At 35.1% G+C, this 24041-nt stretch overlaps 1 protein-coding gene and 1 non-coding gene across 2 annotated transcripts in view; both read right to left on the bottom strand.

Moving 5' to 3' along the window:
• Nucleotides 1-858: 858 nt before the first annotated feature.
• Nucleotides 859-24041, bottom strand: part of GRID2 (glutamate ionotropic receptor delta type subunit 2) — a 1564419-nt gene continuing 1541236 nt past the window's right edge. Inside the window, exons 15-16 of the mRNA XM_049789891.1 lie at nucleotides 5064-5304; nucleotides 859-2071 (exon numbers count right to left, since the gene is read on the bottom strand). Of these exons, the coding sequence (XP_049645848.1) occupies nucleotides 1649-2071; nucleotides 5064-5304 (664 nt within the window). The 3' untranslated portion in view covers nucleotides 859-1648. The remainder of the gene's footprint in view (nucleotides 2072-5063; nucleotides 5305-24041) is intronic.
• On the bottom strand, nucleotides 4147-4253 carry LOC126032920 (U6 spliceosomal RNA). Its single transcript, XR_007504080.1, has one exon. It is a non-coding gene; the product is annotated as a U6 spliceosomal RNA (small nuclear RNA).

Genomic DNA, 24041 nt, shown 5'->3' with positions numbered 1-24041 from the left:
AGTGACAGTACAAGATTCTCCCCGGAACAGAATTAGCATCAAAATATACCTTAAGAATATACTTTTAAGTTTCTCCTACAGTAAATAACATAGGATGATTCCTATGTCAGTCCTAGTCACAGAATGAATTAGATTAAAATAAGTGTATGGCTGCATAAAAATACAAGATAAATCCTTGCTTCCTACTTACCACATTGTACTTTAAGGATTATGAAGTTCATCCTACATTTAGAACAGGTAAGAATAGTACTGTGAAAAGACTGCGCTCAAATAGGCAGTATTTTTGCTCTCATTCTTCTTTCTACCTGGCACTAATGTAAAAAATATGTAACACCTCCAAAGGGCTAACTAGAACAGGATAAAGAAGCCAGTATGTTATTTTTTTTTAATTTTTTTTTTTGAGGCTGATATCTGATAGCAATTAAGGCCACATCAGCATTTCTTAAGGGCCCTGCCTCTCCCAACTCTATTCTTATTGATAGACTCACTACTTTGGAAGAGATTTTATTAAGCTTCAATAATGTAAGTTTACACTCTTACTGAACTCTACGTGCGTCGCAGATGGGGTTCAACTAAAAGCATTTTTCATGTATGTTAATTAAAAGTAAAATAACCAAGGTTATTTTTATACAGTGCTGAATAATAAATGTAAATCCTATTCGAGCGAGTGACATCTAGGAACACATTTTTCAATTGCCCAGGATGTTTTAATAACAAAAGTATAAAATGCTCTGTTGACAAACAAGGCAAGTCAGAATAACATTAAAGCAACCTGCCTTTTCTAATTGAAAAGACCCCAGCACTATACATAGTTCCTGTATACAATACCTTTTTTTTTTATAGACTAAAGCTTTTTTTTCAACGAATTGCAATAGCAATGGCTGCCTTTTAATATATATACACACATATATAGGTGCATATATATATGTATATCTATGAGATACTAATTTATTTAACACAATAAAGGTTTCCGCCATATGATAAAGTTTATGTACATAAGAAAAAACTTTTAAGACTGTACAATCGCAGAAAGGTCATATGCACTGTTGCAGTGCAAGAGTAGTTTTTAATTCTAGTCTTGAATGGCATTTTAATGGCTTTTATTGTAATCCTACAAAATTGCATTCTCATATCATGTGGCCTGAAAAATCTTTCAACTATTTTATAAACAATGCAGGGATTGCCTTTGGTCCACGGTTAAAGGACACTCAACAGAACCGGAGCCTTGTATGAATGCAGCAGAAGAATGTAAAAAGACTTAAGTTATTGCGACTATAGTTTAAAAAATAGAGACATGTTACACAGAGGCCTTTATGTAAAATTAATCCTGCATATACATTTAGTATATTCAGTGCCCATTTCCTAGACTTGAAGTACAGTATGTGAAAAGAGGACTATTAAAATTCTAGTCTAGTATATTTTGGGGGGGAAGAAGTTGAGTAATGAAGAAGTGGAGGGAAATGGATGGGACAAGAGGGAAAGATATAGAGAAAAAAGAGAGAGGGAGGGAAGATGGGAGAGAAACTAGAAATTGTTATTAATAACCTGATTTTAAAAAAAGTTACATCCATGTTAGTCCCACAATATTACAATTGCTCCTTACAAAGGGAGTCTACAAAAGAAACGGTGAAGATATTTTGTTTGATGCTCATATGGAGGTGCCTCGGTCTGGATCGTTAGCCAGATTGAGCCCCAGGGTAGGAGTTGGTTGATAAGGAATAGATGACATTGTTTTTATAGGACTCCTGAAAAAGCCCCCGTTAGGTGCCCTGTGTCTAAAAGGGCCAGTTCTGTGCTCAGGCACATTGCCAAAAGTGAAACCAGAGGCCGCTTTAGCTGAGAGTGTGCGGCTAAGAGTCTGGATCTGCTCTGGGATAAAGGTGGTGGTAGTGATGTGAGTGTTCCTGAAATCACTGATTTGCTCCAGGGCTTGTCGTGTTGGCAAAGTGTCAATGTCCAGAGGGGTCAAATCAATTGACGAGGTGGAAAACTGTTTATGGGGGCTGTCGTCATCTGTGCACAAGCTATTTACACGTCTATGAAGGTGCTCCAGGTCAATTTCCTTGTCATCCTGGAGATGAAGAAAAAGAGATAAGGTTCTCATCAGTACTGGCTTCCATGGTTCCAAAAAAGAGAGTTCAGCAAATACGATAGGTAATTAACTGAACTTTAGGGATTTCTTCACTTAACAAATATTTATTGAGCACCTAAGAGGAGCCTGGTACTGTGCTAGGTTCTGGGGTACCTCTATGATTCAAGATAAGCTTATTGATAATAAATCTCTGTCTTGCCGGAGGCTTTCCAAAATAGGCACACACCCCATGCGATGACAAAAACATAGGAGCAATGCACGGCAGATTGCCATTCGGTATTATGGGGCTAGACCAGGCAAAATGGTACAAATAAAAAGTATGGTTATAGTAATTAATTCCCCCACTCTCACCTCTTTATAAATGTCTTCCCCCTTTTCAAGGTGTCTCATTCCGAGCTGAATTTTTTTTCCTTCCCACCCACTCAACATTCCATTTTTGAGGCAGGCTTACCATGTACTAAAGTGTTAGTGGTTGTTACAGTGTTACTCTCTTTAGGACAGAGATATGTGAGATTGTTTAGAGACAGAAATTTTCAACACAAGAAAATAAATTTCCAATAAGGGATTCCACATGCTCAAGCTGTCTAGTCCATAAATGAGGCAATATTGTGAGGCCTTTAGTTGGACCTTTAGAGAAACAAACCGTGACCTCTCAATGACAGTTATAATTTAAGGCAGAGTTTTGCTTAACAGGCTCTATGTTATAAAGGCTTTGATCTATGCTAATGCATTTTTTAAGAAGATGCCAATAAAGAAAAATGAAGCAAGGCCTCAGCTCTCCAGAGTTGTAATTGATTCATAAGTCCCTTAAGATTTTCACTAAATATGAACAATCAAGCCCAACATTTGAAAAATAAAACTGGCACGAAATCAAGTTGTCTCTTATGAATCTTCTTCATACCCAAATTCAATCAATTAAGTTTATAGGGACTTGAGAATATCTACTCATCATTAGAGGAGAAAATATTTTTCATAGAATCTAGATTAGCAGTCATGAGTAAAAATGAGTATACATTTTCTTTTCATTGTGGTAATAAAGTACTCCTTAGTGAAAAATATTTTGATGTGCATCAATGTTTTTTCCTTTCTCATTTGAAAATCCAATAAAATTTCCATTAATGCAGTATTATAACTGAGACTTTAGAGGGATGTGATATAATTTTATGATTCCCCCAGAAACTATAATGTAGTCATCCATCAACAGATATAATGATGCAAAAACTCAATATTATATATAGTAATTCAAAGTATAAGAATCTTGGGGAGTCCTTAATTTTTACTTTTTCTTTTGAGAATATGACATCTCGTATGTAATTCTGCATTAATGTAGTGTTTTGCATCAACTCAATATCAGTCAGAGGTACCAGAAGCTTATTACACACAGAAAACACTGCAATAAACCTGATTATTTTTTAATTAACACTCCACTAATTTAGGATGTATGACCCTTCAGACAGGTAGGAAGCTATTATTTACCATTGCTAAGCTAAACTTTTCTTTATAATGGAAATAATCAATTTTGTGTATAAGGTTTTAGAAAGGAATCTCAGATAAATTTAGAAAACAGCATGTTTAAAAATACAGTAACATATAAAAGTTATTATGTATGTGGACATACATAATTTATGTATTTATTTTATTTGTGTATTAAAGCAGATAATGTCCAATTTTTCTCTAGGCAACTGTTATCCAATGTCTGATTATAGAAAGTTTAACATTTTTCTTTCAAACTATTCACCAAGTCAAATTATTCAACAAATTCAAATCCGTTGTTTTTCATTTCAATTTGTGAAGCTATAGTGCAAATGATTAGTTAATAAGATTTCCTAAAATTTGTTCATTGGGAACAAAATAAACCAATCATGGAATTTATTTGCATTTAAGAGTTTTCTATAGTTTAAACTCCAAAAATTTGTGAAAAAAAGCACATGTCACCCTCAAAAGAGATAAAGTGCATTTTTCTATTTTTTTTTTTACTTTAGCATTTTCCTTTTTCTTTATTTTATTTCTTGGGCAATATATTACAATGCTATGGAAACCCTGGCATTGAACTCAAAAATATGGAACGCATCACGAATTTGCCTGTCATCCTTGCGCAGGGGCCATGCTAATCTTCTCTGTATCGTTCCAATTTTAGTATATGTGCTGCTGAAGCGAGCACTCTAATTATTTTTTTATATCTCTGAAAATAATCATTGACTAGAGTTAAGCTCACTCAAGAATAAGAGAAAAATAGAATTTGAGATGACTCCATAATATGAATTTGTTAAAGTTGGAGCATCAACAGCTAAAGATATATGTCTTTTCTACTAATTTACAAATAGGAATTAAATTGGTACTACAGAGAAGACTCAGATTATTGTACTTAGATTATTTTACTAATGCATTTCTTAGGCCAAATCATAAAGTAAAAAAAAAATTTACCTACACGTTAAGAAACAATAGGACAAAATAAGCATATTTGTGAGCAGGTCACGGGACACACAATCTTTAAACACATCAGTAAATGAAAATCTATCATGAGATTTGGGAGAATTTCAAAGCACATTATTATATATAAAATTGTCAAACTTTCAAAGACTACAGACTACTCTTCCTTTCTGCTTTCTGTAGGATATCTTTTTTTGGGAAGGGGGGCACACCCGGTGATGCTCAGGGGTTACACCTGCCTACAAATGGGACGCTGGGGGACCGAACTGCGGAACTGCAGTCCATCCTAGGCTAGCACGTGCAAGGCCGATGCTTTATGGCTTGTGCCACCACTTCGGCCCCTCTGTGGGATAGCTTAAAATAAAAATCGGCATTGGTCTTAACCAATTCTCACATTTCACAAATTTATTTTCAATCTTCAAAGATAAGAAACAAGGACCTCACACTCCCATTTGAATTTCTCATTCCTTTCCCTGAAATCACCCTCCCCAGAAATTCAGGCTAAGGTGCTTCATTTAGAGCCAAGCATACAATCAAGTACCTCTTTGGATGGAACTCGGGAACCTTTCCTTTTGTTCCACCACGTCTCCAGCATAGCTATGAAGCAGGAAAGGATAATTCCAGCAGCCAGGATACAAAACACCCCTGCAAAGCTCTTTATGTCCAGGGCACCTCCTTTCTGTTTTGTGTCCACTGAGGAATACAGGTCACACTGGCCATTCTTTGGCCACCATTTGTGCTTCAAGATGTCCATGTCACCATTCTGCTGAAGTTCCAGTATCCTTGGGGGATAAAGGACATCATCATATGTTATTGCAGATATCATTATTGCCTTGATTCACAACACATGAATTTGACATTCTCATTTAATATTTAATGACTATTACATATATGCATGAGTATATAAATGTAACTCAACACATTATTGCTTTGGTTTTATGGAGACTGTTGTGTCACTGTTACTTTCTTCCCTCACTCTTTCCTTTTTTTCTTACTTCTTCCTTTGATTTCACTCTATAATTTGATCTCTCCACCCCCTTTGTTGCAATGTACTTTTATAACAATTTAAAAAAGGTACTCATTTTATATGTTTTGGAACTGCTGTGATTCTATGCTCCTTTCCTTTTAAGCAAAATTATGCTTCAAGCATTAGGACTTTTTCAAAGGACATTTGATCTTGAGAGCAAGATGCTGGCATAAGAGGGTCCAGCATATGCTACACACAGAGGACTCCAATTAAAAGACTGTTATTTACCATCATGTGGAAAAAAAATCTTTGGGACAAGTCAAAGTTGATAAAAAACATACCACTTTTGTTTTTTTTTTTGCATAACAGATCTAGTTTTATTTCAATGCCCAAGAGAAAAGACTTACCTTAAAGAATAAGAAGAACAATTTTCCTAGGGGCTTTCATAATTAAATTCTAATATGAAATGACATGTTTCATCTTCTTCTTTCCCCACTAGTCAGTGGGTAGCCATATAGACCATATAGACTGCATTTAAAAAATTTTCAGTTTCATAAAGATTTTTTGAGAATTTTTTTTTTTTTTTTGGTTTTTGGGCCACACCCGGTAACGCTCAGGGGTTACTCCTGGCTATGCGCTCAGAAGTTGCTCCTGGCTTGGGGGACCATATGGGACACCGGGGGATCGAACCGCGGTCCGTCCAAGGCTAGCGCTGGCAAGGCAGGCACCTTACCTTTAGCGCCACCGCCCGGCCCCATGAATTTCTAATGCTCTATCTGGTATTTCTGTACAGAGTCTCTTTCTTCAGCTACACCCTCTCTCCAAAATGAGAAAGATAAGTCAAACTTGATCATTCCTGCATGTGGACCAACTTCAGAGCCTCCGCAGTTACCTGCTTAACCAGTTCAAAGTTTCATCCAGTTGAACCCACTGTATATAGGTAGAGATTTGGAGAGTGTGCTAAAGCCAGGAGTACATTCAGTACTGTTGCCCTTATATTGATCATCTTTTGAAACGGGCTCTTCCAAAATGAAAAACTACATTCAAAAATGAAAGTTAAGTAAAAGCTTCTGAAAAAGGGGATGTTGATAATGGGAAGACTATTACCTATGTCTTATGCTTGCTCAGAAGTCTAGTCTAAGGCAGATAATGCACACACAAACCCTTAATCTAAAATCTTCGTTGATTTGTACACAGGCTTCAAAGAACCTTCTCACAGGGGAATTAAAAGTCACCATTTCTCATAGTCAAGCTTCAGGCAAACAGCATTCCAATACAACCCACCATCAGTGTCAACTTTTCTCCATTGTCAGCGATTTTTTCTCATCCCACAGCTGCCTTCTCAACAGGCTCATTTTTAGGTTTGATTGTTGTAGTTTGGACCTCATGCTTTCAGTGTTATTACTCAGCTGTTTAGATGCATAGATATAAACACCTCTACCCTACAGATGTGACTAAGGACCCTGCTCCCTGCCTCTATACCTACTTTCCACCTCATTACTTCTCCCCTTGTTTTCTTCCTTCCCTGTTCTTTTGATTTTTATAATTTAGTGCCAAAGATAATTTAGATATAAGGGCATATATTGACCACCTTTGAGTAACTGATCTCCAGCTCATCCAGATTTTCTAAAAAGCGATTTCGTGATTAATCTACTAAAGAAACTACTTTTTGTTATTTTAAAGGCACAATAGTCTCTGCACAGTATTTCACAACCTTTTCTGATTGTGGCCTCCTTTCAATCTTATTTTCCTCCTATGATTCCTTTCTCTCAGCCCAGTTGGTTCCCTAGTCTTTTCCCCAGGTTTCTCATTGAAGATATCTTCACCAGTGTCTCCAGGTCCCCAGAAATTCTTAGGCGCCTTAAGTTAAAGAAATGTGGCTTTAGGACATAGCTCTCCTATTTTCCCAATTGTGGGCTCATTGCTACAGTCCCCTGATTGATTGTCACCTTGAGGAAGAATGGACCTAGATCTCTGTGATTACTCTCTCCACCTGGCTGGAGGTGGAAGAGCAAGCAGGACTAGAGATCAACTGGTTCTCAATGGAGAGTCCCTTTCTAGTTACTAAATAGAAATTCAAATCTGGTTTCCCGGGGATGGAGCCATGAAAGCATTCAGTCAAGATAAATGCTATTTAACCTAAATGGAGAGTGATATCAACAGTGAACCTAAGATATACTAAAGTGAAACTTGCCACTGGACTTTGATGTAATAGCAATCTCCTGTCCTTACCATTTACTTTGGATGTACTCAGAGTTTCACCCTTACTGCTACCTGCTGATACTTTGGGGCCAACATCACTATTCGAACAGCTTCACATCTATGGCTGCTTGGCTCTTAGAATATTGATCCATTGTGCTGCTTTAGTGTGCTCCTCCAATAAGGAGTTACTTAGAGGAATTATATTTTCTAAACAATTCTGAATATTTATGTATCTATTTTACCCTTAGTCCAGCCTCCATTGCATCTGCATTTCCAGCTTTTCGAAGTTGTAGCCCTGGCTACAATAGAATACGTCTGAGAATATTTCTAAGAAACCCTTGAAAGAAAAAGATTCCATGGCCTTTAACTTTCAGAAAACATGTCCCGAGCAATTATAAAGTGATATGATAAGGCTTTAAGAAGACTCAGAAAATGAAAAACTTGTTATGATTTTTATTTTAGGTTCCCAAATTTTTATTTTTATTTTTATTTTAGGTTCCCAAATTTTTATTTTTTTTTCATTGATCACTTTCAGTTATCAGCATGTGTTTTTCTTGAGTTATTAACATATCTGTAAGTTAGGATTATGAGGAATGGACTTAAGTAATGCCTTAGGACAGTTTCACGACTAATCTCAGGATATGCAAGCCAGAAGATAATACTCAATCATATAATGGTCTTCAGACTGAAAACTCTGGAGCAGTCTTGAGAAGAGTGTGAGCTGAGTCCCCATCTGCTGATGCTTCAGCAGACTTATTCATTGCTGCCATACAAAATTCCCATAGCTGTTGCCAAGCATTTGACCTATATTCACTGCTTCACAATTAATTTCTGCAGACATTAGGCCCACAAATCTAGATACACTTATTTGGGGGCTGCAAACTTGAGTCTACTTAGGGAGGGAATGAGCAGCTTTTTTAAAAATTTTATTTTTTTAAATATAATTTTTATTTTAATCAGAGTGGCTTACATATCATTCACAGTAATATTTTAGGTACATACTATAATTGAATCAGGGGAATTCCCATCACCGAATTGTCCTCCCTCCACCTCCGTTCCCATCCTGCCTCCCAGATCCTCTACCCTCACCCCTAGGACTGCTAGAATGAGTGGTCCCCTCTGTGCCTAGCTTACTTCTTAGTGATCTTACAACTGTTTGGTCATGGTACCTCTATTATTTCCCCCTCTAATTGGGAGGTGGGACTAGATAGTTCAAGTTATGTGGTTTTGTTTGAAGACGAGAAAAGTAATAAAATGGGGTAAAAATCAAATACGCCCAAAATGGGTGAAGTCCTTCTAGACAGAGGCTCTCATCCTCGATTTGAGAGACGAAGGGGGAAAAGAAGGTGAAACACCACAAGAATATAAAAAGAAGTATCAAATAAAATATCTAGTGAGCACTACAGCAGTAAAGATAGCACCTCATAATAGCCAATGTCTTGAAATAAAAAACCATGACAGCGCAAAAAGGAAGAAGAGAAAAGAAGAATAAATAAATAAATAAATTAATTAATTAAATAAAAATGGAGGCAACAAGTTCAATATCCACACCAAATCAAAGAAGTCGACAAAAACTAGATAGATTAAAAAAAAGATTATTTTGTGCTTTTTGTCTTTTTTATCCCCTCCTGCAAAGGCACAGTAAACATCAGGGTCATTCGTAAAGGAATTCCCTTGGAGCTTTTTACCTGCATAGCAGGCTCCCTTCATCCTGCTCCAGTCATACTCTATTGGTTGGCATCTGTGCAGATGACTCGGCCTTGGTAGTTCTTGTCAATGTTTGTAAGCATGCGTGGTTATTTGAGTAATGTTTGTGTTCTTTCCAGAATGTGTACTTACTGTCTTCCTAACATAAAACGTGCAGTTATTGATTATGTTCAACGCTTGTTCTGGTAAATGGACCCTGTCAACACATTCTCTTCTGTTTTCATCTCATTAGTGTTATTTATAACATTTTATTCCCTCACATCATGTTCCTATTTACTAAATACTTAATGTGACCATGCCAGACATTCCCTTGGGTAAATAATTTATGTTAGGAAATAATAGCTGGGGCTGGAGTGGTGGCCCAAATGGCAGGGTGCTTGCTTTGCACATGCTAACTAAGGATGGACTGCAGTTCGATCCCCCGGCATCCTATATGGTCCCCCAAGCCAGGAGCAATTTCTGAGAGCATAGCCAGAAGCCCGAGTATCACAAGGTATGGCCCAAAGAACAAAACAAAACAAAATAAGAAAAGAGTAATTCCTTCTACTATACTGATATAGGTAATAGTGTAATTCTTTTTTCATTTTTAATGACATTGCATTGCATCATTATATGTCTCAAGACTACAAGTTAAAAATGCACACGTATTTACAATATTAAGTACTACACTATCCTTTGCCATCTATACCATCTTGTGCTCTTATCTGATTAATTTTTCCTCACTCTTCCAATTTTTCCTTTCTTTCTGGTAGTCAGAAATCAGTTTTCCAGTCTAAAGGTTTATACTTTTAGTTCATTGATTTGTTGCTTTCTCTATCTAGCATATATGAGTAAAATCAAAAGTGTTTTTCTTTCTTTCTTTGGCTTAGGTGTGACACCATTTAGGTTCATTCATTTGTAGCACAGAGCAGGATTTTATCTATTTTCTATTGCTGAATAGCATTCCACTGTGCATTTATACCACATCATCTTTAAACCAATCATTAGTTGAAGGTTATTTGGGTGTTTATTGTTCTTGTCTTTTATAAACACAGCTGCAATGAAATTATAGGGGGGGTAGGTATTTAGATTTCCCTGAGCCCGTATTTTTCTATAATCAAAAGTGTAATAACTGGATCAGCTAGAATTTTTATTATTTTGAGAAACTTACATTGTACTCCATTATTACATAATAATGTACATAATCCCAACAATATACAAATTACTTCTTCCCTCCACAACCTCTCTAAGACATATTTTCTTTGGGAATGTGAAGTTGTTTAATTTATCTGTCAATGGTAACGGGCAGTTTCCTTATCTTGATTACCATAAACAGCACTTTAGTGAACATTTATGCGTAAGTACCATTTAAATTTCTACTTATGTGTTTTTAGGTATGTAGGAATTCTGGCTCATACAGAAGTTTTTTTTTTTTTTTTTTTTTTTTTTTAATGTTTATTTGGCCACACCTAGCAGCTATAGGCTTATTTCTAGCTCTTTGCTTAGGCATCACACCTGGTTTGGGAGTTCTACCATATGGATACAGGTCAATCATGTACAAAGTAATCACCCTACCTGCTGCACTATTGTCCAACACCAGGAGTTCATTCTTAATTTTTCTTAATTTTTGACATGGAAAGTGCTCAATAGGTTGAGTTTATGCTGTGCATGAGACATAAGCATTCAAATTCTGAAATCCATGATCCCCTAACTACTTCTTTAAGTGAACCTAAGTACATACATCGTCAGGAGTCATCTCTCAGAATCACCAGGGATAGTGCAAAAGCAAGCAAATTCGCTACCAAACAACAAAAATAAATCCCGATACATTTATAGTGAACCAATCCCACCAATGAATGAGATTTCTTTCATTTATTTTTATTCCCTGAAAGTACTTACTGTTTATGGCCTCTCTGATATAAACCATTGCCATTTCTGTGAAGAGATATCTTATTTTCATATTTATTTACCTGAAAAATTCTTAACGAATATTTTAGGACCAGGAAATAATATTTTTTGTTATATACTCAATTTCCACCAGATGGCAGTCTTTGCTCACAGCGTTAACATTGCCTTGTGGTTTGAAATGTATAAAATAGAACCTCTGGGTGTTTTGAATGCATAAAAATTAGAAACAGAGTTCAATATTATACTATGATGAACAACTGGATATAAGGCCCGGAGAACTTCATTTCACTTTCTTGTCTGATTGAAGCTATACTTTCTTTTGAGAGTAATAAGGGTGAAACTTAATGGGGTTATAAACAAATACATTCAACTCACGCTTCAACTCTTCGTAGTTTATACAAGCTCAAAAGCTAGAATAATCACTGTCAACATGTGATCACTCTTCTTGTGAAATTATTCAAGTACGTATTTAATGGAGCGTTATATTGATATAGAATGAGTGATTGATTTGTGGAGATCACATTTTCTTACTATGTCCCAAGGAATTGAAACATTTGTATTCTTATTAAACAGGAAAACTTCTGAAGTACCGAAAATATAGGTTCATTTTGAAAATGTCAAAATTGCCAATGGAATACATGAAATTCTTCACTAATTATAAGTGAGCAAATTTCCAATAGGAGTGAGGAACCAAAAGATGCTTTATTCATATTTAAGTACTTAAATTTATTTCTTTACTCATCTTAAAAAGCGTGTTTTATCCTTTCAAGAAAATAGTCTTATTTGTGTGAAAATAGTACAAATTATTGGTAATTTACCATTATTACTTAATATTATTGCTTTAGAAATTGATCTGCAAAGTAACTGATTTATAATTAGACAGGTCACTAAAAAGATGGATGCCCCATTAATCACAAAGGTAATTTTGATTTTGTCTTTGAAAACTGTAGCAATCTATAGATTTTGTCCTAATTTTCCCATTGTTAGCTAAATTGGTTCTGAACTATAAAACTATATAGTTTATATGAAGGAAAAAGGAATAAATTGACACACTCAATTTTTAGTGGGAATGAATTTCGGGGTAATTATAGAGTTTAAACAATTGACGGATTTTTATTTTCAGATAATTAATGTTAAGAACCCCTGTAAGTTGTAGTTAGAAATTCCTTGGGCTTGAGAGATAGCATGGAGGGCGTTTGTCTTTCATGCAGAAGGACGGTGGTTCGAATCCCGGCATCCCATATGGTCTCTGGAGCCTTCCAGGAGAGATTTCTAAGTGTAGATCCAGGATTAACCCCTCAGCACTGTCAGGTGTGACCCAAAAAACAAACAAACAAACAAAAAAAACAAAAAAGAAATTCCTCCTCATATTTATAGAAGCATAAATAAGAAAACTGAAGAGTAGTCTCTCTGCTTCCAACTTCATTCATTTTATGGATAAGGAAATGGAATCAGAACAAAATTCCACAAGAAAAGCCTATATGTTGTGGCAATAATCAGTATAATTTTGTACCCAGGCACAAAAAGACTTCAGCCTGCAGAAGTCCTAATGTTGGCTATTGTGAAGAATGAATAGTTTAATATTTTAGCAATATTCTAGTACATTCTTTGTGACATATCAATTGGAAGCATGGCTAAGAAAACAAAATGACATTTTTGGTGGCTAACGCAGAGGAAAAAATAGTTGAGCTTGGACGAGAACTGAGATTGGCCTGAACATTTCTCACTATCTAAACTATCTTAATATGTAACTCTTTACATGATATCTTTTGGGCTGGAGAGAGAGAAATGGGGAGATAGGCCTTGCATGTAGTCAATCCAGGATTGGCCCCTGACACCACATAGGATCCCCTGGGTCCCACCAGTTGTGATTCCTGGACCAATTAGAAGTAAGCCTTGAACACTGCTGGGTGTGGCACTCCAAAGACAAACTGAAAACGAAACAAAACAAAGCACAAACCAAACAAACCAGAAAGTTTGTCTCAGTTTCAGAAACTTAATCTGAATGCCGTTAATCTGTCCTTTAAACTAAACAGCATAATTATTGCATTATTGTAAATTTATTCTTATAAATTTGAAAGTTCAAAGAAAATGCAGATTTTTTTTCCTGTAGCTTAATTGATCTTCCTCAGGAGAACAGGGCTGTCAAAGAGAGGGAACAAAACTAAAATTATCTCAATAGGGTTTAAATTTGTATTTGACAGTAATTTAATATGTCTCTAGTTTTAGTACAATTTACTGGTGAGAATGACTCAGTTCTTTCAATTTCTTCTTGTTTCCTTTGCTCTTATCCAGCATGACTGGGATTTATGGCTGAAGATGTTTTATTCCTTAAGGATGTTTTTGGTGGAAGGAGATGTTAGATCTTTGTGATATGCAGTGTACTTGGTCTTGAACTGGCACAAACTTGGATGTTATATTATTGCTTGAGGTCTTTCTCCTTAGGATTGTGTGTTTCTCCTTGCTAAATCCTTAAGCACTGTGAAAGGCTGCACCCTCTCCTCAGCTTTGATCACTCTTCGTCCAACCTTAAATCTGCTGTGGCCCAGTTCTCTAGTGTCACCATGCCAGTCATCCTTGCCAACTCGTTCACTTTTTACCTCTGTACTCTAACTTAGCATTCACATCACATGGTGCAAGGGGGCCAGGATTTGAACGTTAAAACTTACCATTTTTCTGACTAAAAGCTATGTTTTCTTTTTGGGGCCACACCCAGTGACCGTCAGGGGCTACTCCTGGCTATGCATTCAGAAATCGCTCCTGGCTTGGGGACCATATGGGACGCTGGGGGAACTAACCACCAAACTCTGTCCTAGTTAGGCGCATGCAAGGCATATGCCCTACCGATTGCGCCAACACTCCTGCCCCAAAAGCTCTTGTTTCTTTTTTTTTTCTTTTTCTTTTTTTAATTTTTTATTTTTAATTATGAGAACAGAGATGCAAAGAAAGAGGACAAGGTAAAGTTACAGTGGAAGGACAATCACCCATAACATAATTCTCAGGAGTCCCCTTGCTGATATCTTAACTTTGAAATTTCAGCCAAAGAACATTAAGATAAATAAGACAGAATTCATGTACAATTACTTTGTCCCTCAAGTCCCCAAAACACATTATAATATTTCTTAACAGCACACAAGGCAATCTAAAGCCATAAAACTTACGTAACTCCTTAAACATTACAGGCATAGTATTTTTCTACATTTCAATGTACATGCATATTAGCTTAAGTTAACCTCAAATTTTAAGTGGTTATTTTTTTTAAGTTTTCTCTGTGAACTGGAACCTACCTTCTCCAGATACTTCCCATAGGACACTTAGAAAGCAAAAGGATTAGTCTTTCTACACTTGTTGCCTCCCATTATGGCTCTCTGCCTTTCTTGAAGGCCTCTGGAAAAGGAGCTGTGCTTTTCAGTGTTGAGCGTCATCTTTGACCTTAGTTAGGCCTTTGCATTTCTTGGCCTGTGCCAATGAAGGAGAAATTCTCTACATGATGATGGAAACTTTTTTTTTTTTTTTTTTTTGGGCCACACCCGGTGGTGCTCAGGGGTTACTCCTGGCTGTCTGCTCAGAAATAGCTCCTGGCAGGCACGGGGGACCATATGGGACACCCGGATTCGAACCAACCAGCTTTGGTCCTGGATCGGCTGCTTGCAAGGCAAACGCCGCTGTGCTATCTCTCCGGGCCCATGATGATGGAAACTTTTGAATCAAAGATGTCAGATATTTAATTTGGAAGTGTTTAAGAATTTGAAGCTACATTTAGCATGCATTATTTAAATTTTTTCAAATGTTTCTAGGTTTTACCATTATCAGTATTATATTTTCTGAAATTAAGAAGATATATAGAAAAGAGTCTCATTATTTATGAATGCCTCATGTCACTTGCCACTGGTAAGAAAATAAGAAATAAGTGAAAAAATATATTTTACATACTTAATGGATCTATTTTAATTCAGAATACCCACATTATTAAATTCCTTTGCTGGGTTCTCACAAAATTTTCTTCTGCTTGGTTACCGAGGAGGCATTAATAATAGCAGTAGACAACTTTATAAAAAATCTTTAGCTGTATAGAGTTTTCACTCATTCATCCTTTCTTTATTCTGGCCATGGGAACCGTTGATGAGATTGGCTTGAAGCAAAACTTAGCATTTAATTAATAATAGTCTCTTATTGGCATATGTGATAGCATCATCTGAACATCAAATCTGTGAAACTAATTTATCATCTTCCTAGGAATCAGGCATTAGATGACTTATTTCTTAAAATTTCTTGATGATTCATTAGGAACATTAGACAGAGAAAATATTTATTAATAACATCTAAGAAGTCAGTAATATCCAGTCATCAAAGAGAGATTGTTAGGTACTATTTGCTTTATTTAAATTGAACTTTAATGCTGTCAGCTAAGTGCCAGTGACTTAAATCCAATCCATTATTAGTATCTAAAATCAGAGAGGTGAATGAAGCCTGCAAACTTTATTGAGATCTAAAAAATATTTGGGGGAGGTACATTTCCCAAGCTAAACTCAGGAGATCTTGAGGCTCCATCTGGATGATTCTTGAATAAGCAGGCCAGTGGTTAAATCTGAGGACTAATGGAGGCTGCGCTGCTCTGTTCCTGCCTGTTGGAGGATTATTTGGGTCCCTCCAAAGAGCTAAGGACTTCTTGGACTGTACCTGACCAAGCTCAGGGAATGATGTGCTGTGTGGGTTCCAATAGAAGTTAGCCACAAGCTAGATGTGCCTTCATCCCTGGATTACCTCTGGATAATAGATATTACTTATATTATAATATAGTAGATATCTTTAAGACCTGGATTCAGCCACTTTGGTAAGTGATGGTCATTATTAGACTCATTGATTCGTAAGGTATCCACTGCAGAAACTCAGAACTGTCTTTATAAACACAGTAATACATCATTGCCAAAGCAAGATTTGGCTGCTTCTCAAGTTGCTGACTAGTTTTAAAAACGAATCTTTACTAGAGCTCCAGGTTCATTGATATCAAACTATAGAGGGTTTAATTAATTGGCCAAACTGGACAGAAAGTATCAACATTTATTTAGAAATAAATAGATATTTTATTGCTATTCCATATACATTTTAACTATTATACAGAATAGTTAATAAGTGGTAATGACTATTATTATGTTGCATCTTTAAATGAGTACAGGCTGATCATATGTTTATTTTTGTATTTTATCTCAAGAAAAAGAATTTGAGGCAACAATGTCAATGAGCAGTGGCACTATAATCATTCATGTGAGTTTTGGATAGGAAAATCCTTGATATTCTAATGCTTCTGTTACATAGATCTGAATATTTATCTGACATGGGGAACCATCAGCCACATTCTAAATATATAACTGCTTTAATTATAGGATATTCGGAGTATTTGTCAGCGTATCAGATCTGTATATGCTGAAGCAATTTCCAGACAATGAAATATTTATCTGGAATCAAAAGTGTATGAGCAGGTATTTGAGTAAAATTTTTAAGGGAAGTTATTATAATTTGCTAATAACATAGGTCAATTAACAGAGGCAAAAAATGGTGATTTTTAAGAAGTATGAAAACATAAGGAAAAATGTTTTTAAATTATAAAGTTTCTCAGAATTAGTAAAAAGTTGCCACGGTTAAGGGAATGAGAGCATGTTATGATAGCCAGAAGTCTGGGAGATGAGATTAACGAAGTTCTAGCTATTGAGGTGAGGTGACCTGTCCAGCAACCCTATCCAGGTCAAATCAACAGGCTGGACTTAATTATTTCCTCAGTCATTATGAAAGGCTGCTGATGTTCACAGCCCCGAATTACAGAGAAGTTTCCTGCCTGGCTTCAAACCTGATAAATATCTCACTTCCAAATTTGGAAAAGATAATTTGATAACATCTTTAATTTGCAAGATCTTATTTTCTCATTAAGAAAATGTTGTCCATGACTTTACTTAAAAATAAAGACAGGTATTTTTCTGTGTTCAGGAAATAACTTATACCTTTTTATCTTAATGACCTCGTTTTCACAGGAGTAATAATCGGAAATGCATAAAAATATCATCAAATTTATAAAATATTATTTAAACACTTTTCATATCACTTGATTTCCTTCTTAATCTGGTGAGAAAGAATGACATCGAATGAATGGTTGTATTACTTCTCTAAATTCTTTTAAGAGGGCTCATATTAATTAAGTTCTTGCTTTAAAGCTAAGGCAACTAAGGGTAAAGAATATACAAATAAAGAATATAACAAGTAAAGAAAATATTCCAAATCCACATGGGTCTTATTCTTAGGTTTTTGTGTTTCTTCTGTTTTATTTTTTGTTTTGTTTTGTTTTGAATATGCTATCAGGATCTGCTTTTCCTAAATAAAAAGAATCAAACTATATTCTGTTACTTTATTAACTGAAGATTTGAATAGGAATCTTTCTTGGAGTACATACATTTCACTGAATCCATTTACAAATATTATACTTTGTGTAACACATTCTGATGCCCTTAGAGAACCACATGAATATCACATGAGTTCATTAATTTCTCTCATTAGAGTAAGCATAAGATAATTTCATTATCATGGACAAGGGATTATGCCAATGTTATCAAAACATTACTGTGTGCAATATATGAAAAGTGTCCTGGGGACTTTTCCTTACACAATATAAGTCAATGTGTTGCAAAGTTGCAATCTATGTTATGCAGACTTGTATAGTTATTTCAAAATATTGTCCTTAGAATTTAAACAAAAGCCTTTAAAAATACAATATCAATGATTAACACTGAATTATTTTGAAAAATACATTATTCAATACATAAATTATGGACTTTTAAGGTTTAGTTTTTGATGTGTATGGGTTTTTAGAAATCATATTTGATTGATACATTCTTTGAGGATGAATTCTAAAGAAGATATAGATATATATACATATATATTTTTTATTCACTCAAAAAGACCTCTTTAAGTTTTAGACTTATATTCTGTCAGGCCAACACTAAAGAGGCAAAATCACCATCATTCACAGAGAAGCAATTGCTAGAAAAATCAAATTAGCAACATGATGGATCTCAAGACTTCAGCGACTAGTGAACTTGATTATATATTTTGTGTATTTATGCTGGCAGTAAAAGTCAAGCATTCATTATAGAAATGGCATACATGATCTTTCATGAAATGAGTGCTGGGCAGCAAATGAATGGATAATCAGAATAATGAAAGCATGCCAGAAAGACGCTGGAGTCCAGAAAAGACCCTGGCACTGGCGTCCACTGAGACAGAGGGCATAATTGCAATCGGAGAGAGAGCACTTTTGGTGATCTTTTAAAATGTCAGCTTCTTCCTTATGCTCAGTGTGATATTTAGGTTATAGGGCAAAGGGGAAAGATTTCTTTCATCCTGCAGTGAGAAATTAGCAGTGCCATCTCTGCTCACCATCACTCTACACGCAACACAAAATCTCTTTAGGCAGATTGTGCAAATGCACATTACAAGAAAAGGCCATGAAATCAAACGTATTTTGTTGGATGTATTGAAAATATTCTATGATGTTTTCATAGAGTTGAGCCTGGCAGCTGAAGTTAAAATAAGTGATGTTGTGAAGTGTTCTATCCATGTCAGTGAATAGACTATGATATATACCTTGCACACAGGATTAGAAAAGAGATTATGGGAAGAAAACACTTTTGATGGAAGGCATCTCCAGTGTTGCTGGAAGATACCAGGACTATACTCAGTCATGTCAGCAGGCCAGGTATACACTGTAGTCCACTGAGCTACCTCTTGAAGTAGGTTTTGAATGAATATTTTTGTAAATACTGAACGTTACACAAATTGAAAAACTACTTAAATTCATGGAAGGACTTTATTATTGTAAGTGCTATTTTATTAGATACTTTAGTAATTATAGAATTCTTTTATGATGCAAATAATACCTCTTCCTTTTAACTCTGTACGCTGCCATATACTTCACAAGTCCATCAGTTAGTGGATAAATTTAACGTAATTAAAATTCTAAGTCATTAGTTACATTGTTGATAATAGTACATATTTAGATAAGTAATATTTCTATGTTTTATCCTAATTTAATAGATAAAGAGTTTAAGGAACTTATAAAAATTATAGCATTTTTAGGTATAACAGATTTAGCATTATTTCAACTCTATTGGAAAATTCTCTCAATTTTTTTAGTTGAGAGTTGACAGTAAAAACAAACTTCTCCCAAAGTGACTTTAATTACAGAAAATCTCTACATTTTAGACATTTATAAAAGTGAATTATATTTCTAACTTCTTTTTTATCATACATATTGTTGTTTTAGGTGAAATCAGTAGGGAAAACTCTTATAAAAACAAAAAATATTATCTTATTATCTAAAGAAAAAGAAATGGGTCAGAAGATCCTAAGCAAAACATTTTTGACATTACCACCTCTGATAAAACAAAAGAGCATTGGTAAACCATTTTTAGTCATATTTTAGATAAAGAAGGCCAGATCTCCGGAGAATGCTCAAATAATAGTACTTTGATTTAAATTACTTTCTCCACATTAACTTCAAAAGTACATACCGACTCACATTTCCCATAATTCTTCTTACAAGTATAAGTGGTTCTTACATAGATACACAACTCTAAGTACCACCCAATCTTGTTATTCAGGCACAGCTTAATCTGCATAAGTCACTTCCTCTCAGTAAATTTACTCCTTAAAGACTCCTGTCCAAACGTCTGAGCATGACTTCTTCTTGAACATGTAGGCACGTGTCTCTGCTATCTACTTATTACTTTAATAAATGATTCTGCCATTATCTATGGTTTGACCTATCCTTGGATTCTTGCTCAGACAAGAATCTCACTCATATTATTTTATGAACTGCATAGAGTTAAATTTCATCTCCACTTAAGTTTTGAAGCTCTCTTCTGACTCAAGGTGGCAGGAATTAATTTCCAGGCCAAGTTAGCTAAATGTATAGAAAGCAACTTTAAGGTGACTGGCAGGGTCACTGCCTACACTGAGAAGGAACTCAACCCATCCTCCCTTTGCCTCCTCCCCTCTCTCTCTTTCTCTTTCTCTTTGACTGTCTGTCTGTCTCCCCCACCCCTCTCTCTTTGATATTCTGGATCCTTTAAGTCATTCCAGGTATATCTGGTATGGAAAATAAATATTTCCATCTTCTTTTTCTTTCTTAAATAAGGCAAACTAAGATAGTCTAATATTTGTCTATAAAAATTACATAATGTGACATAAAGTGGCATCTAATTCCAATACAAAAAATTTATGTTACTTATCTCTTCACAATAAATTAGTAAAGCTGCTATAAACGTCAGTTTTTCTCATCTTTGCAATAAAATCATTGCCATTATACTTTGTATAAAAAGTATGCAGATAATACCAAATTAAGTTCTAATAGTAAGTAGCAGTATTATAATAATTATGTAGATTATTGTACCATATCTGTGATGGTCTAGTGAAGTTTATTTTGCAATACATTTCTAATTCCTCTTGTTAAAACTACAGTAGACTGACACAGACAATGGTAAAATCCCAAGCCATATTGCTTCTGAAAGTTAGTCAAATGCCCATTCTATCCTGATCAAGAAAAAACAAAATTTGGTTAGAGTGTGAGTATTTAGGTTTGGACCAAATGTAGAGAGCTGTGAAACATACATAAGAAGATGGAAGATGTTTTGAGACAATATAGACCTTTTGGAAGCCAATTGAGAAGTCAAAGACTGTAACGATAGAGCACAAATTAAACTACAAGTGTCATCAATCAATATTGCCATGTTTCCACTAGTTTTTAACTGACCCAGCACAGAATATGACTTTGTATGAAGATACTCAAATTTTAATAGAAGCAGTTTAATTTCCAGATCTCTTGTCAGGCTGAGACTGACACTATCAAGACACTGACTGTGAAGACACTGTCATTAAATAACAAATTCACAGCTGCACAGGAAGCGACATATCAGGTCAATTGTTGTCCTACCTGTGAAGGCTGCCATTAATAATGCTGTAGGAGAATTTTCCCCCAAAGAACCAATAACTGCTTGGATCTGTGGGAGACTGATTACAACACTGAGAATTTGACATGAATAAATGAGAGGAATAAAATTACGTACTCACCAAGAAGAAACATACAGGAAAAGCATCAAAAACATAAGTTTAATTATGGAGATATATTCTTACCCAAGGGGAATTCATATATTTAGATGCCAACCACAAATCAACAAAGAGCACAGTACCCAATTGTATTTTATGTGTTATTTATGAGATTATTACTCTCAGACACTTCACAACATCAAACTTTAAGTTTTATACAGAGTGTAAGAAATAAGGTCTACCATTAATACTCAAATTTAACAGTACTTAGTCTTGTTGGCAGTAATATTAAATTTTATCTTTACTGACATTAGTCCTTTTTCATTTATATGAGCTTTGTGGGAATGAAAACAATGATTTAGTCTACATATGAACTAGATATAAAATGTCCATTAAAAATAAGGCAGCCAACTTAACCTCTAGGATCTCTCCCAAACTTCTAAATTTCCAGAGACCTGAAATTTATTTATGGTTATATAATTTTATCGGAATATTTTAATTCCAATACTATTGCTAATAAGACTCTTAATATAAATTGTTTCCCAGGATAAATTATGTATGAGGTATTATTTTGGTATATTATATTAATTTCCTCATTATATATCTAAAGATTGAGGTGATTCCAAGTAATTATGCCAGCTCATATGAATTTCATATTCTCCTTTCTCCCAAAGCTAACTCACCCTAGAGATCAAGGAACAGACAGAACCTCTCTCCAACTCAATACTTTCCCCAAGATTGTGAGTTCCTGAGGTCAGGTAACAGTGTTTTGGGATCATTATTTTTAGCTCTGCAGTGTTAAAAGAGCCCAGAGCTCCAAAATGAAGATCTGGTGAGATGTGGGTCTAGAAGCAAAAATTGATACAGGAAATAATCCATACAGTGAAAAGACACAGGAACAGATTCAGGGAATCCAGTACTAAAGCAAGGAATTTAACCACACAAGCTTTCTGCTCCTAAGAAGAAACACAGTTTAGTGGAGGAAGACTGAAGAATGAGTGGCTGTCTTCTTTAGACCCCCTGCGTCCTTAGGACATACCCTAGGGTGGTCAAGGAATACCAGGTAGTGGATGATCCAATAATCCCATCAACAGATCACACCCTAGGGTGAAATATGAATATTGATTAGGGTAGGCCCAGTAATCAAACAGTGTAGTACTTATAGTACTACATGGGATACACGAAATCAATAAATGTGTAAAAGGCAAAGTTTAGGAAACTATATTTGCTTAACAGGTGGCAGAATAGGTGATAACAATTTCTCACATACATTGAGCGTATATCTTTTCAAATGCAAGAGATACACTTATCATTTTCAAAGTCAAATTGATCTTCATTTTTGTGTATTTAGAAACAAATGCACAGGAAAGTGAAACAAAGTATGTAAGGTAAAGATGGTCACACTTGTATTTGCTTAATTTTAACAGGAATAGAGAACAAAATAACTAAAGAGATCACTGAAGAGATTTATTGAATAAACGTTACTTAGTTCTATCAATTTTCCAAACTGACTAAATAAATTTTTATAAAGGATATTTTAGTTATTTAGACATAAAGAAACTGCAGAAACATTTTAGGAGCAGAAAGTGTTTATGGAAGTTTGGTGAAAGCAAAATCATAGCTGCAGTTTGCCTTTCTTCATTAGCTAAGGAGGCCCAGTAGCTAACTTGCTCTCCTTCTACATGCATTCGATTTCAGGAATAAAAGAAAGAGAGGAGTGATTGATAGGCAGGCTCTATAAAATATGAAAGCTAATTGGGATTATTTTCCTGTCCAGTGAATGTTTTCTCCCCTTCAAAAATCATTCTCACTACATTACATTTTTAAAATCACATCTTAATTTGTACAATATCATTATTATTATTATTATTATTATTATTATTATTATTATTATTATTATGTTTTCTAACCACATCTGGTGTTGCATAGGGGTAGGGGTTACCCCTGGCTCTGCACTCAGAAATTGCCCTGGTAGGCTTGAGCAACCATATGGTATGCAAAGAATTGAATCTGGTAAGCCACATGCAAGGCAAATGCATTATCTACTTTGCTATTGCTCCTGCTCCAAAATATCATTTTTCATATCTTGTAAATTTTGTAAGTTTCCTTCAAACTCAGACAACCTTCAAAAAGCACTGTATCACGAAAATCACTAGTTTAGCTTATAAACCAGAGAACAATATTAAACTAACAAAAAATGAATATAATGAGTTTCTAAATTTCATTGATCCAATGTCTCTTCTTTCTCTGTCTCTGATTTCTCTTTTACATTCCTATCCCTCACACACATGAAGGAAAAGTAAATGTTTGCACTGTCAAATAAATTCAGTAAAATAAAGAAATCATTAGGACAAAGGTAGTACTTCCAATTGAAACCAAAAGTGACTATGGCAGAAGAATTCATGTACCTATATAAAGAAGTTCTGGCTTACTTAACATTTATTACTTGGCAAGAATTCATGACAACTGTAGTGAAATATGAAGGTACAACTCATTTATCACAATGATCTATGTTTTTCTTTGTTTTCTTTCTCCAACACGGCTAAAAAACTCTTGAGAAAAACAATGTAGTGTTCTTGTCCTTTTATCTATGTCAGATATTGCAAAAAGTAGAATGGATCATTGGGCCATACTGAAGTTATTCTGCAAGATTAAAACAATAGA

This window comes from Suncus etruscus, chromosome 16 (assembly GCF_024139225.1).
Source record: "Suncus etruscus isolate mSunEtr1 chromosome 16, mSunEtr1.pri.cur, whole genome shotgun sequence".
NCBI classification, from domain to species: Eukaryota; Metazoa; Chordata; class Mammalia; order Eulipotyphla; family Soricidae; genus Suncus; species Suncus etruscus.
The sequence above is the reverse complement of the archived record's forward strand: the minus strand, read 5'-3'. Positions and strand labels throughout refer to the sequence as shown.